This window comes from Uloborus diversus, chromosome 7, assembly GCF_026930045.1.
Source record: "Uloborus diversus isolate 005 chromosome 7, Udiv.v.3.1, whole genome shotgun sequence".
Classification (NCBI taxonomy): domain Eukaryota; kingdom Metazoa; phylum Arthropoda; class Arachnida; order Araneae; family Uloboridae; genus Uloborus; species Uloborus diversus.
The window spans coordinates 165,147,247-165,162,212 of NC_072737.1; the positions used below are offsets into that span (position 1 = coordinate 165,147,247).

Here is a 14,966-nt window from a genome sequence, read left to right on the forward strand (position 1 = left end):
ATTTATTTTGTAGTTTTAAGTTTTCTCTTCTGTCGACAGTCTCTTGACTGTCTTTTTTTTTTTTTTTTTACTGGAGTTTATTGTTTAAGATTGTTTTATCTACTGAATAAATTTACCGAATTACGTCATCGTCAATTTCACTGTCTGATCGAAGTATATAAAATAGAATGGTGCATTTCAGACACGCAATAATAAAACGCAGGGAAAAAATAACGAAATAAAAAAGTTTTAATGCACCATGTTTTTATAATAAACTAAAAACTATAAAATAATGTCTCTAAGCTTCTTAATAACCCCATCCAGTTTCAGAATTTCTTACAGATTATCTGGAAAATTCGTGATTGTGAATTTTTAATAACTGTCAAAATACTTGTGAGCTTTAAAAGGGAAAAAAAATGAGGCTCATGTACTACATAACTATAAGTGTAAATAAAACTACCAATGAAAAAACTTACACATCAGTTATTTGAATTTTGCAGAGCGATAAAATTGTTAGTTAAATTAGAAATGCATGAAACGTTTGTTGCCTGCTCCCTGCGCTTCATAGTTTCCATTTTAAAGCTCAGAAGCAGAAGTATTTTGAAAAAACTCGCAATCACAAATTTTCCAGACAATCTGTGAGAAGTTCTGAAACTGGATGAGGCTTTAAATCTACATGAAGCTTAGAGAAATCATTTTATACTTTTTAGTTTATTTTAAAAACATGGCACAATAAAACTTTTTTATTTCGTTAATTTTCTCGCCCTCATAGTTTTTTTTTTCTTTTTTTTGTGACAGCGTTATGAAAGTGTGAGAGTCGGAAAGAGAAAGATGATAATCAAACGGGACTGCAGGGTTGCCAACTCCTAAAAATGTTTCCCCCTAAACTCAACTCATAAAACCCCCAAAAACCTCTAAATGACGTCAGAAAGTCACGTGATCCTTTGACTATGACGTCATACATGGGGTTAAAAGGTCACGTGACCATTGCTATTTTTTGTTTGCTGAGTGAATAAAGGCATTTTTATCGTTTTTATGTCATTTCTGATCAAAACCAATGGTTATAAAGGCTCAAAAAATAGATTAGAGTGAAAAAATAAATGAAATAATCGAAAAATAACATTTACAAATGTAAAAGAAAAATATTTTTACCTGATAAAATCCTAAATTTACCCCTAAAAATTTTATCCCCCTAAATAAATCCCATTCTAAAATTTTCCCCCTAAATCTAGGGGGAAAACTCCTAAGTTGGCAACCCTGGGACTGACCACTCGCCACACATGTTGAAGTTGAACGGGGACTTCCTAGAAATTTTTTTCCCTCCTTTTCACGCCTTTTCCCAGTTTAGTTATGGATGATCAGCCATAAAAACCTCCCATTTCTCTGATATTCAAGACAGAATGTCCCACAGGTGGCACACAAAGCTCCGGTAGTTATTTCCAAGAACTATTGCAGTTAATATGGGAATTTTTTGTAACCGAACGGTGGGGTGACCGGTGTCTGTACAGCTGGAAATCATCAGTGTAGCAACAAAAAATAGGAAAGACGTACGCGGTCTGCGTTTGCTGCTTTGGATTTTATATTGCAGGAAAAAAAGGAGAAGAAAATGCTTTGACTTCAAAGAACTGAAATTGAAATGCGCTGAAAAATACCTCAGGTAAGTTTTTCTTTAAAGTATTAATCTCTTTTCTTAAGTTTTTCTGCAATTTACAACTGTTAAAGCTTTCTCAACTGAAATAATATTTCGGAAAAACTAAGGTGGAAGAACTGCCAAAACCATCCCTCAAAAAAAAGGGGGGGTGGGGTCAACAGTCCTTCCAGGTGTATAAACGCCTTACTGGGATCGGTAATTTTTGTAAACTAAAGGTTGGGGTGGGGGGTTGAATTCCCCCCCCCCTCCCGCAGGTAAGATTAAAACCCCTCCCTTTATGAAAATCTGGACACGGGCCTGCAGATTAAAATAAGGGAGCTTCGGATGAATATTATCAGGAGTAGTTTTGCTCGGGATTGCTGACTCCCGGGCTGAGACGTTCGTCTGTTTTAAGCAGGCCATCTAGAGCCAAAATCAAGTAAATTAACACAAGCAGGCCTAGGAACAAAATAAGCACCCAAAAAAGTAGACAAAAGATACTTTAAACCATAAAAAATAGACTAAAAGTAGACATGCTCAGGCCTATTTTGCAGTAGCCCAGGGGCATGAGCCTTACATCTTTTCGGGTAGAATAAATTTGACTAATCCATTAAATATTTTAACAGTATGAAAAAAAAGCTTTATAAGTATTGTATAAAAATCAACAATCGTAGCCAAGGCACTGACTGTGTGTTATATGCCAAAGGAGTGAAATTCGAATCTGTACAAAAGAATACATTTAACTTCATAACTAGTTAACTTCAGATTCAAGGCACATTTTATTAGTTTTATATGTCAATTCATTCACCGACGTTTCTCTGATAAGATCAGTAAGATGACAAGGTGAGTGTGTGCCTGGGTGCTTAGCATTTGTTTCAGGATGCAATTTTGAATTGAAGATTGCTATTTCAACTTATAAGGAAAAAAGAAAGAAACATGGCACATAAACAGCAAAACTATAACATAATGGGTAAATGGGTACCAATGTAATCTTAACTGCACTATGGGTTCAGAAACAAAAAGGAACACTTGCTGTTAAATTCAAGTTTTAACATTATTCTATACAATAAATGCTATAATGTATAATTGCTCAATATCTGTAGTCTAGTTAATTTTTTTCCAAAAAACATGCCCAAGAGAATATGTTCGGCTGAAACCCTGCCACATGAAATACACAACTTATAAACACTCAATAAAAATCCGTAGGTTCATTTATTAAGATGAACACTGGACAGCAGAATTAACATGAATTTAAAAATGTATAACCAAATGACAACCTTAGAAATAAGAAACTTGAATGATGACAATTTGAATAAATTTGGGTTCTCCCCTTCCTCTCTCCCAAAAAATGCAAAAAAAAGGCAAAATATACTGTATTGATAACATATAAAATTTAAATTTTACTTTAAATCTAGTATTGAAAAAAATGCTTCTTTAATGGTTAAAAAACTGAAATTAAATTACTTAATGTATCAGATCAAGAGCAAACCAGTGTTTTTTTTTTTTTTGCTTTATCTTTTAAAGTTCTTAAATATTCTTTTTTTCTCCATTTGAAAAACAGCAATAATAAATATCATACAAATAAGTTGTGTTTCAAAATACTATCTTAATTTAAAAACAAAAAAGGAATCAAATAACTCAGTCTTTCAAATCTAAAATACTGTGAGCATTAATAGCAAAAACAAGAAAAGTTATTAAAAATAATTCATTCTAAGCCAAGAAAATAGCAACATGATTTCTACAGTGGTTTGGTATGATAAAACGGAGCCTGCACTACGCATCTGTCACTACGCCAAATGCTATAAAATCATAACAGCCAAAAAACTCCAATCAGGCAAAAATATTGGCTAAAATAAAATTCTTAGAAATTTTCACAAAAAAACAGAAATAAGATTTTTCCTCAATCCTCAAAACTATTATTAGAAATTCTGTAATAAAAAAATAAGAATAAATTAGGAACTCAATATCTAATGCATTGTTATTAAATGTTTATTAAACTTAAGGGTGCTCTTCACTGAGAGTCTGAAAGATTCGGATCTAATGTTAACCTACGGAGGAAAGTTGGAGTTTGTTTTACAAATTCCTGTGAAGTTTTCGGATCTTTTTTTTTTTTTTTTTTTTTTGAGTATTTTTCAAGACTATGTCTGTGTATTTTAGTTTTTACTTTTTTGATGTGTCCATTCTCCGATTTTTTAAAATTCGAGAAAAAAGGAATTTCTTCGAAAACGAGGTACTGTTGGACATTTCGCTCTGTAAAACATCTGGAACTCGTGCTATCGAAATTTTAAGAACGCCATAACACGCAAAATATTTCCAGCTCTCTTTTGAGATCTTGTTTGAAATAATGCGACCATTTTTTAAACAAATATCGGGTTCTAACTATTGAAAAAAATTTCAAAATACGTTCACTTTTTGCATTCGCTCCGCCCCTCATAGAAAACGCCCCTTTTTTTGAAGGGGCGTGCTAATGGGGTGTAAGATTTATTACCCTCTCATTAGTTACCCTCAATGACCTTCACTGGACGTTCTCCTCTTTTTTCCTCTTGAAGAATCAAGTGCTTTTGAAAGTGATTTCATGTAGATGCGTGCTATTAGCTGTTAAATTAGCAACATCTGCTTTTTTTTTTTTTTTCAAATTTGTGGAAAGGGATATTTCTGAGTCAAATTGTTTATTAACAATATAATGAACATTGTTACAATGCTGTCGAATGCTAAAAGTTGACATTTTTCCCTTCCAGTAGAAAAATATTTTTATATATGGATTAAATCGTATTACAGATTCCAGATACTAGGTATTTTGCATCGTTTTACATGTGTTTTATGTTACTACAAATGTACACACATAAAGTGCTTTCCACAGCTCAACAAGCGTTTTTGAAAATTATTTGTGTCTTTAAGAGCCAGACTCGTCAAATTTCTTTAGAAGGTAGATACACATTGAACATGTAATTCATAATATACAGTAAAATTCATCGAATTTCAGAATCGGGACTAGAAACTTATTTGGTTGAAACAAGTATTTCGTTGCATTAGTATACGTTGTAATAGGATTTTACTGTATTTCTCTTTAGAAAACTTCCTAAGGAAGAAAACGATGCATAATTTGACCCCAAATAGAATCGTGAAACGTTTCTTATGGGGTCGAAATATTACTCTTTATTTTAAGACATGTACGATATCATACAGTTTTTAAAACATTACGTGAGAAACAAAATAGCATAATTTTTATTTTCCAGTGCAGCAATGCGAATTGTAGCTAATTTTATTTTTATTAAAGAATATTTCCTAGCTTACATTTTGTGTCATAATTCCTGCTTTTACCTCAAGTTTTTATTTATTGCCGGAAACAATGAAAAAAAAATAAGTTAAAATACTTATTTTTAATTAACTGTTTTGGAAATAGCTTAAATATATCGATATTGTGATTAACTGCAAGTTTTGAGTGTTTAAATCAAAAAATCATGTACTTGTGTTATTCCATACTTTTCAGAGCGAATCAAGCTTGTATAGATAGTCTTTACCAGTGGTTGGAAGTAGCGCGCTACAAGTAGCGACGCTACTGTAGTAGCTACATTTTTGAGTAGTTTGTAGTGTAGCGCACTACTTTAAAAAAAAAGTAGTGTGGTGAGTAGTTAACTACAAAAAAATAGTAGTTCGTAGCGATTTCTGGAAACTACTTTTAACTAAACTGAAAAAAAAAAAAAAAAGAATTAAGTTTCAAACAAATTTGACTGGCGCAAATTTTACACAAGTACATCAGTGAATGCAATGAGAAATAAGACTCATAAAAATACGAGCTGACCTCAGGCATTTCATTTTGACGCCATACGATCTATCTGTTCGACGCCATTAGTTTGTTTGCCGTCGTAATTTTCTTTATTTCACCAATATTTATATTGAAAAAAGCACTATTTTCACGAAAATGAAGACATCAGTGATTTCGCGAGTTGAAATTTGGTGAATTTTATATGAACAGATCGAAGATTGAAAAACAAAAATATTTTAGCGAGGCTTAAATTTTCGACAGTATTCACCAAATAAAAAGAAGCTACTGAAACTATTATAGAAAAGGATTAAAATTAACTGTTTTGGAGGACTTAATGCGAGCATTACAGTGTATGAGAGTATGATAACGGATATTTTTCTTAGTGTCTTCTGATGAGTTTATTTATCAATCTTTTCTTTGTTCAATCCTCTTACGGTGTGTGTATTACGGTGTCCCCCCCCCCAAAATCGAATGTTGATTTTTCAAGTCGCACACTCTCTTATATTTTATCCTTTTATGTCAAAAAAAAAAAAAAAAAATCATATAATTTGAACAACGGCAACAAGTGCCGATTATGTCTGAAAGTGTGAACCAGCACTTGCATAGTGCTAGACCAAATTAAAATAAAATGTTTTTTTAGAAACTCAACAATTCTGTTGATAAAACGTTGCTCCTACACCCCACATATGCACCACAAAAATATTTATTCAAATTAAAAACCATTTAGATATCCCACACGTGGCCTAACATTTATAGTTTCTTCAAAAATAAGTTTTTGATTAAGTTTTAGTTTAAGATTTTATGAAATTATCAAGCTAAAAAATATAAACAGTAAAGTAGAAAAGTAGGTAATTACGTTAAAAAGAAATTTTTGCTTTCCTGCAATTTTTCAGTCTCCCACATAGTACTCAAAGATATGGATTTTTTCCAGGTTGAGTTAAATTTTTCATTTAAAATATATATTTTTTTATTATTCGTTTGTAATTGTTGATCTGTAAATGTGTTCGCCAGTAATTTTTGAACTTGATATTCTATTAAAATTTATATGTAATTTTTTAAAATATAACTGAAAAATAATAAAAAAAAAAAACAATTTTTTAAATAAAATTATAAATTTTAGGTCAAGTGTGACATATCTATTTTTTTTTAATTTGAATTGTTCTTGTGGTACATGTGGGGTGTTGGGAAAAGGGCAGCGTTTTTTCTACAGGAATTTCGAGTTTCTAAAAAAAGCTTTTTTTTTTTTTCGATTTGGCCTAGCATACAAGTACTGTTTTACACTTTCAGGTGCAAGTCGGCACGGGTTGCCGTTGTGCAAATTTTATGAAACTTTTCTTCACAATTGTTTTGACATAAGAAGAAAAATACAAGAGTGTACGCGACTTGAAAAATCGACTCTCATTTTTTGAGGGACAACCTATTGTGTATGTTTTTTATTTACTTATTTTTTGGAAAGTAGCGAAGTAGCGACTACATTTCAAAAGTAGTTTGTAGTTGCTACATTTTGAAAAAAGTAGTTGTAGTTAACTACATTTGTAACAAAGTAGTTGTAGTTGTAGTTCGCTACAAAAAAAAAATGTAGTTTTTCCAACCACTGGTCTTTACAATTAAAAAACATGTTTTATATTTCTTTAAGTACGTTTGCTTAAATATTATTTCTCCAACAGCGCTATCATTTTTGGAAAACAACTAAAATTCAGGGCAATATTTATTCTTCCAGAAAAAAATAAGTTTTTTTTTTTTTTGATCAATTGCGAATGCTTATTATCTTTACTTGACCAAAGCTGATGTTGCTCTGATTTTTCAGATTGTCATGATGACAAGAATAACTCTAGCTCGTTGTTTTAATATTTACTAAGAAGTCAAATTTTCGTCGCCATAGTTACTAATTGTTTGTGTTCATTCAAGGTTTAACTTAAGTAGATTTTACTTTTAAAAGGGGAGGTGGGTGTAAAATTACATTTCAGAAAAAAAAAAAAACATCAATGTGGATGAAATTAAAAACAAAATTTCATCCAAATACAAAATTTCCAGATTACTAATACCGACATTTAAGATTGATAAGAAAACAAAAATACAGAAGGCTTTCTGATGTCTTCAGAAACTTTTTACAATAAAAAGTTTTTTTTATTTGTTTGTCTTTTTAAGAATTTGGAAGCTGTATTTTTGGAGAATAAAAATACTTTTCAAAAACATTTATCCAGTTGCGGAAAACATCCCGTACACCAACATACTCATTAAATACATAGGAAATCATGAAAAATATATTAGTAATTTAATATGATTCGGTTAATGTAAAAAACACACCATGCTAGAATTACTAAGCATTGTATGTATTAGTTTTTATGACGTTTTCAGCCTTATGTTGCTGACAAAGCTAACTAAGATGTGAACAATATAGAATGGGGGTTACAAGTTTTCACTGCTTTCTATTTTCATTTTCAGAAGCTAGATCAATATTTTAATACAATGTAGAAAAAAATAATTACGGACATTAATGGTTTTCAGGTCACATAAGCACCCCCCCCCCTCCTCCTCCCTTAAAAAAAACATAATTAAAGATCGTCTTAAAATTTCGTTTTTATGACTTTAATTTCGAAAAATTTCGGGAAGGGAGTTTGCGAAAAGTCTTTCTTTGACCATAAAAAAAAAAAAAAAAAGTTTTCTTAAATTGCATTTTTGGAACTTTGATTTCAAAAACCTGCATGTCCCAGAACGTTACTAAAGATGGCCTACAATCATGTTTATAACACTTTGACATTTTTGCCTCCCCCCCCACCCCCCAAACATCACACTAAGACTGCGTTTTTAGACTATTTCGAAAAAATGCGGGGAAAGCTTCCGAACCATTTTCCAAATACTACCAAAGATCGTTTAAAACTGCATTTTGAAAATTTTATTTTCGAGAAAATTAAAAGGCATAGCCCCCAAACAGAGTGCTTGGAAAAATAGGGAGTATTTCTGAGTAAATAGTATGCTTACGATAAAGATCATATTAATTAAATATAGAAATGGTTCCCTCTCTTAAACAAGAAGCTAAATCCTTTCTCTCGCTGTATTTGCATATTACTAGGAGTCAATAGAATGGAAAATGTGGGATCTCAAAAAAGATTTTTGTTCAGTACGAATGATAAAATTACTAATAATCATTTGATTAGAACATTCATTTTATTCTGTGACTGAAGACACGATACTATAACTTTTCGGTACAGAAGTGCGTAACACAGAACTTTAAAAAAAAAGTTTGTCTTTTTTTTTTTTTTTAATTGTGAAACACCCTTACTTGTACTTATAATTGCTTTCCTAAATGTAAGCTGTTCATTTTCATTTTTGTCGTAACTTTATGTATTTCCTGCAAATCTGTTTCTTGCCCTTTTTTTTATTTTTTATTATTGATTCATTAAATGCAAGATGCATAATAACGAGGCAGAGCGATAAAAACTTTAAAATCTGGCAGAGCGAGGGGTTGAGATTTTTTTCACCTAAGTATTTCGAGATTTTTTTTTCAGGCAGATATTTTCGTACCTCCTGAGAAAAAGGACAACCCTTAATATTTATTACATGACAACTAACACAAGGATCAGATACTCACAAGACTTGTTAGAAAATTTTAATAAAAACTCAATGTGTTGAAGCAGAAGCGCTATATACACTATATGACCAAAAATATTGGGACACTTTCAAAAATTCACATTTTTAGGGATTTCTCGAGAAATAATAGAGCAATTGCTCTATAATTTGCTTCGCATAAAATGTATACTCTAGTTGTCATTTTCCAATAAAAATTAAGTCTGCTATTCATTTAGGGATCAACAACAAATTGAGGAAATAAAAAAAAAAGGATTTTTGGTCATTTTTCATTGTAAATTGCTGGGAATAAGCTATAATTTTCAGAAAAAATTTATCAAAAACTTATTTTTATATTTATGTGAAAGTATCTCTTATACCCATGGAAATATAAGCATTTCTTTCAAAAATGCAAATTTTTTGAAGGTTTTCGCCTCATATCACGCAGAGTATTTCGTCGAACGTTACTAAATTTTTAGAATATTTGACAGCATTTTAGAGAGACATAATAATAAAATTTGAAGTTAAAATATGGAAAAATTGATGAAATATGAACAATTAAAGCAATTATTTTTTCACTGCGCATGCACGGAAGATAGCAATTTATAACGTTCATAATCCAAAGCTCAGATACTTCTTACAATCCATGAAAAAAATTCCACCGCAATTTCTTTAAAATTTAAAAAGTTATCAGCGATCTAATGAGCCGAATTTCTATAATTCTAGGATATGCGACGAATGGTAAGTGGTCGTTCGCAAACTGGCAACACTTTCCTGCCATCGTTACAGAGTGATTCATGATAAGAACGTATATTTTGTTGCTGGTCCCCTAAATGAATAGCAGACTTAATTGTTATTGGATTTGACTCTGGAGTATACTTTTCATGTGAAAAAAATTACAGAGCAGAGAGCAATTGGTCTTTTATTTCTCGAGAAATCTGTAAAATTGTGAATTTTTGAAAGTGTCCCAATACTTTTGGTCATATAGTGTATGTAATACCTCATGTATTTTGCCGAATTTAGTACCTGGGAATCTGAAACTCTAAAAGTGCTAGGTTTAGCTTTATTCCAAAATTTCAGCGTAAGATAGTTTACAAACCTTGAGAGTGGGTGAAGGGGTGATTTGTGCCTTTGAGTTTGGAGCAGGGTGAGCACCCCTGCATACAAAGAAAGATCACAGAAAAATCTTTAATTTTTCAAATTCAGGGTATCCTTCTCCGTTGCCGTCCGCGACTTTGCCGTTATGCTCAATTTGAAAGAACTTTCACTATAAGAACCCCTTGAGAAATGCTATCGTAACCTTCTCATCTGCATATAGTAATAAGATAAATAAATAAATATTTTTTCAAAAAGAAAAGGATTCAAAGATAAAGATTGGGGGAATTTTCTGGTCACCAGTGGTGAGAAAAGGCAATTATAGTAGCCACATTTTTTGTAGTCGCCACTCCATTTGTAAAACAGGTAACTAGCCAACAAAGTAGCATTTAATTTACCACTAAAATGTAAATATTATCAGTTCAAATAAAGATTAGTGTAACTAATTAGTGGCATTAATGTTAATTGTGCAATTAAGTATTAACTATGCAAAGAGGATCTAGTTTCATTTTTAAGAAGAATGCTTTCTGGCAACTCGGATGGGGTTAGGGAGAGTGGCAAACAGGCAGCGGAAGCGAAACAATTTCGCCAACCGATAACTGGTATTTTTAGTCCCCACTTTTATTCGGCACTTGATTTTTTAAATATATTAAGTAGGATCATCCATTTTTAAAGAAAATTTTTTGGTTACAATTCAAGAGTTCATTTCGTTAAAATTCAGTGTGGTCATGCAGGCTATCTTTTTTTTTTCCTTCCTTTTTGAAATCATCAATTTTCAATAACGAACATTGTTCTAAAAATAAAACGAATTTATGAATTTATTTATTGCAAATATTCATTCATTTGTTAATTTTTCCTAGATGAGATCTGAAACCGTATTAATGAGGGAAAAAATCTTCGTTTCAAAATTAATTTTAGCGCGAATACAAATAAATTAATATCACAAGTAGGATTGCAAAATACGCGGCAATGTAAAATTCCGCGCCTTTTACATTGAGTTATTTTTCTTTTACCTATGTAGACAAGACTCAAGAGGGAAAGAACTAGAATTTCCTTGGAAGGGTCTGTAAAAAGCTGCGGTTTCATTTCGCCGACAGCTATACCTCCCTTGGCTGACCACTCTTTACTTGCGTTTGAGCAGATTTGTATCTGCCCAATGGCTATCGAGTGGAACAGTGAGTAGGCAATGGGCACCACCGGAGTCAGGTCCGTACCTGGGTCCACGGTGTCTAAAGTCGTAAGTGGTTTAGTTCTCGTTCCCTTACGGGTAGGGGGGCCCCGGCCGAAAGGTCCGTTCTCTGGAAGCCCTAGATGGCATAGCAGAGCGGGGTTCCCCGTTTCGTACCTCCCTTGGCTTGCACAACAGGGGGAGCGTCCGGTCTGTCCCCCTGCAAAATGTGACAGGTCACATGATCCACACTTTCATCGGTCACCGTTCGTTCTATTGGTTGTTGAAGTGTCAATCATTTCACTGATGTACACTGCTTTCGTTTAAAGAAAAGACCCATTTTCAAGCGGGATCGTTTTTCTTCCCCACTGAAGAGCAGCCTTAAGTGTAAACTGCATAGTGAAAATAATAAGCACTACAATGCATTTTTTATAAAATTATTCGTTTTTCTCATTGAAGTGAAGAAAAAAAAAACACAAAAATTCTCCTTTAAACATTTATTGAATTTAAGTCTTTTGCTAAAAGTTTTGGGATAAGGCTAAAACTTTTAAAATTTGGCTAATTGTTGACTAGCAATAGGAGGTCCGTATATAGTCCAGGCTTTGATAAAATACTTCAAAAAAAAAAAAATGATTTCTACACTCTGCAGCATGCAACCTCTAACACAGCTAACATTTTTCTGCAAAGCATACAAAGTTGAAAGCTTTTCATTTATTTATATATATTTTTTAATGGATGCCTCAATTGTCAAATCGATTAACTCCACTTTTTAAAAAAATCATCATTTCTGCTTTAATAGTTTATCAATGCTTAGTATGTGAATTTATATTAAATATGGGTTCAGTATCTTTCTGAACATGTGATGGCAGAAAATGTAACACGAGCCACGAGGGCCTATTTACTCTTATGGATAACACCATCTTCTTCATAACTATTATCTACTTTTTGTTTTATGGAGTTAGTCAATTTGTCAAGTGAGGCATCCAAATATCTCATTAGAAATTTTGAAATAACTATTTAATTTTAATTTATTCTCTTTTTCCAAATGATCAAACAAAAATGCTAATTTCATTCAAGTTCAGTCTGCAAAAAAGATTTATCAATAATTCATTAAGAATAAATTAAAATAAAAAGGCATTCTAAGCTAATATGATAAGAATAACTTCCACATTTAAAACTAATTGAAATATTTGCAGGATAGAAAAGGATTATAAATTCAATTTTGAGAAGAAAAACATTTAAAGCTAAGTTTTACTTCAGTTTTGAAACAAAACTGAAAAGAAAAGTTCCTCGAAATATCTAACAAAAATAATAATAAATAAATTACGCAAAAGGATTGAAATCTGAAATGCAGCAAGCAATTTTCTGCGAAACTTTTTGCAATGTCTGAATACTCTTCTTTTTATTACTTAATTATTTATAAATTAATTTCAAACAATAAATTAAATGTTTATTTGTTTCAAATGTAGTACTTTCCTTAAAATAAGTTTATTGCAATGAAAAAGCCATTTCATACAAGGATGTGGATGTGATAGTTTTCAAACTTAATAATTATATTATTTTCGGATGCAAAAGGATTGAAGTCTAAAATACAATAATCAGTTCTCTACGAAGCTCAAGTTAAATCAGGGGTGCTCCCTCCCCTTAGAAAAAGGGCACACCGCCCCTAAATTTTGCAAAGACCCCCACCCCCACAAAAAAAGTAAGAGCCCCCCCCACCCCCTAAAAATGAAAAAATACCTCTCAAAACAACCCTCCCTAAAAATTTCAATGGCGCAGTGTGTGCCATGACCCCCCCCCTCCCTCCTAGGTCGGCACCCCTGGTTAAAAAATACCTTTGTGCATAAAAAGTAAAATAAGAAATAACAACGTCAGTTTGGCATATTATTATTATTTTATAATTTTCAGTTTTGTTTTTTCAATGCTTTTTAAAAAATATTTTATTTAAATTTAAAAAAAAATTAAAAATGAAATGCTTATTTCTTTCTATCTTTAAACTATGTTCATAAAAAATAAGGTAATAAAAAAGTAAATAAAATTAAAATACATTATATTGTAATTAAAAAAAAGCTATCCTACACTGGCACATGATTGCTCCAAAACTGAAAAATATTTGAAGAAAGCAAAAAGAATGAAATCTTACATGGAAATTAAGTTTGCAAAAAGAAAAAAAGATAATAAAAATAAAATTAAAATACATTATTGCAGTACAAGAAGCTATCCTATGCTTCCATATGAGAACTTCGAAAGTAAAAAATACATGAAATATTTGATGGATGCAAAAAGATTGAAATCTATTACACAGCGATCAATTTTCGGCGAAGCACGTGGCTCCGTGTTCGCAAACTTTTATTTTTCCATTACTCTATTTTAAACTAGCCGCCTTCGGCGACCAGCTGGTCCGCCTTTTTATGCCAGGGTTGCCGCCTTCGCCGGCTGCTTAGACAATTTAGCGAAGGTATTAATCAATGTTTTTCTCTATATATCAATATTATTATCTGCTTTTTTACGCCAATCTTGCCACCTTCGGCGGCTGCTTAAATAAGTTTCGTGGCGTTATCAATCAATCTATATCATTATTAATTTAAATAAAATATTTTCTAGATCTATCTCCAGTTTCGTCGTTAGGAATATTTTTAAAGGAGGGGGAGGGGAGACACAAACGACGTACTCTTCATGCAAATTTTGTCGAAAAATAACAAAAAGCACTTCCACTTTTATGTGAAAGCATTGTTTTTTCAAAGTCATGGTGTATGTGGTGGAGGGAGGGGGGCATTGACATCCAATGTGCAAGCAGCCACCTACGGCGGCTGTTTGGCTAACTTGTCATTTACCTTTTTACTTCAAGTTTGCCGCCTTCGGCGGTTGTTTAAATAAATTTGGCAGCAGTATTAATCAATCCATCTCTATCTTTTTTTTTTTTTTTTTTTTGTGCCATTCATTCTCACTGTACATCGACCTGTAGATTTATCTTTCTCTAGATCCATGCAAATTTACCTCTGATAGTAATTAACAATCTTTTTCAAAGAAAAAAAGTACTAATTCGAAAAAAAAAAATTTTTTTTGTACACTCAATGTATATCTATCTACCTATATTCGATCTATCTCTAAATTTTCTCATCTATCTCTATTTATTTTGATCTAACCTCCAATCTTATTCCGTAACAAAAAGAAAATCATGCAAAAAAAGCGCGCTTACTTATTTATTTTAATAGCACAAAAAATTGGTGTCTCTGTGGTACCCGGAGTTTGCCAAAGTATAAAAAACAGTTTTTATTGAAATTCAAAAAAAAAAAGTGACCAAACCGATCCGATGTGGTCCGTTTGATTTACCGAAATCGAATGTTTAGCAAAACATTCGGGGGGGGGGGGGGGAGAAACAAATGAAATACCTGGAAAGAAAAAAAAAGCGAATGAATACTTCGAAAGGAAGAAAAGAAAAAAGCAAGTTACGTACTTCAGTTAGATTCCGTGGGTGCGTTACGTGATATCCGAAACGGTCAGCGGACAGCAGATCTTCCGTGAAGCGGTAGCTCATATCTTCGTTCTTCCTTTAAAAAATTGTAAAAAAAAAAAACTTTTGAATATTTTTGAAAACTTTTTTTTTCTGTAGAGGACGAAATGTTCTGGCTACTACATAGTAAAATTGTAGAAAAGAGGTTATTATATTTTTCACGGGATGCGTTTAGAAAAAAATTAAACCCAGAAAAAAATGCAAAATAAAGGTTTTTTCAAAAATTCATAAAAAATACAAAAATTGC

The 14,966-nt window shown here is 32.0% G+C and overlaps 1 protein-coding gene across 1 annotated transcript in view; it reads right to left on the bottom strand.

Moving 5' to 3' along the window:
- The window catches only part of LOC129227052 (TD and POZ domain-containing protein 4-like), a 64,381-nt gene extending 49,631 nt beyond the window's left edge, over positions 1–14,750 (bottom strand). Inside the window, exon 1 of the mRNA XM_054861694.1 lies at positions 14,663–14,750. Coding sequence (XP_054717669.1) covers positions 14,663–14,743 — 81 coding nt within the window. The 5' untranslated portion in view covers positions 14,744–14,750. The remainder of the gene's footprint in view (positions 1–14,662) is intronic.
- Positions 14,751–14,966: the final 216 nt, after the last annotated feature.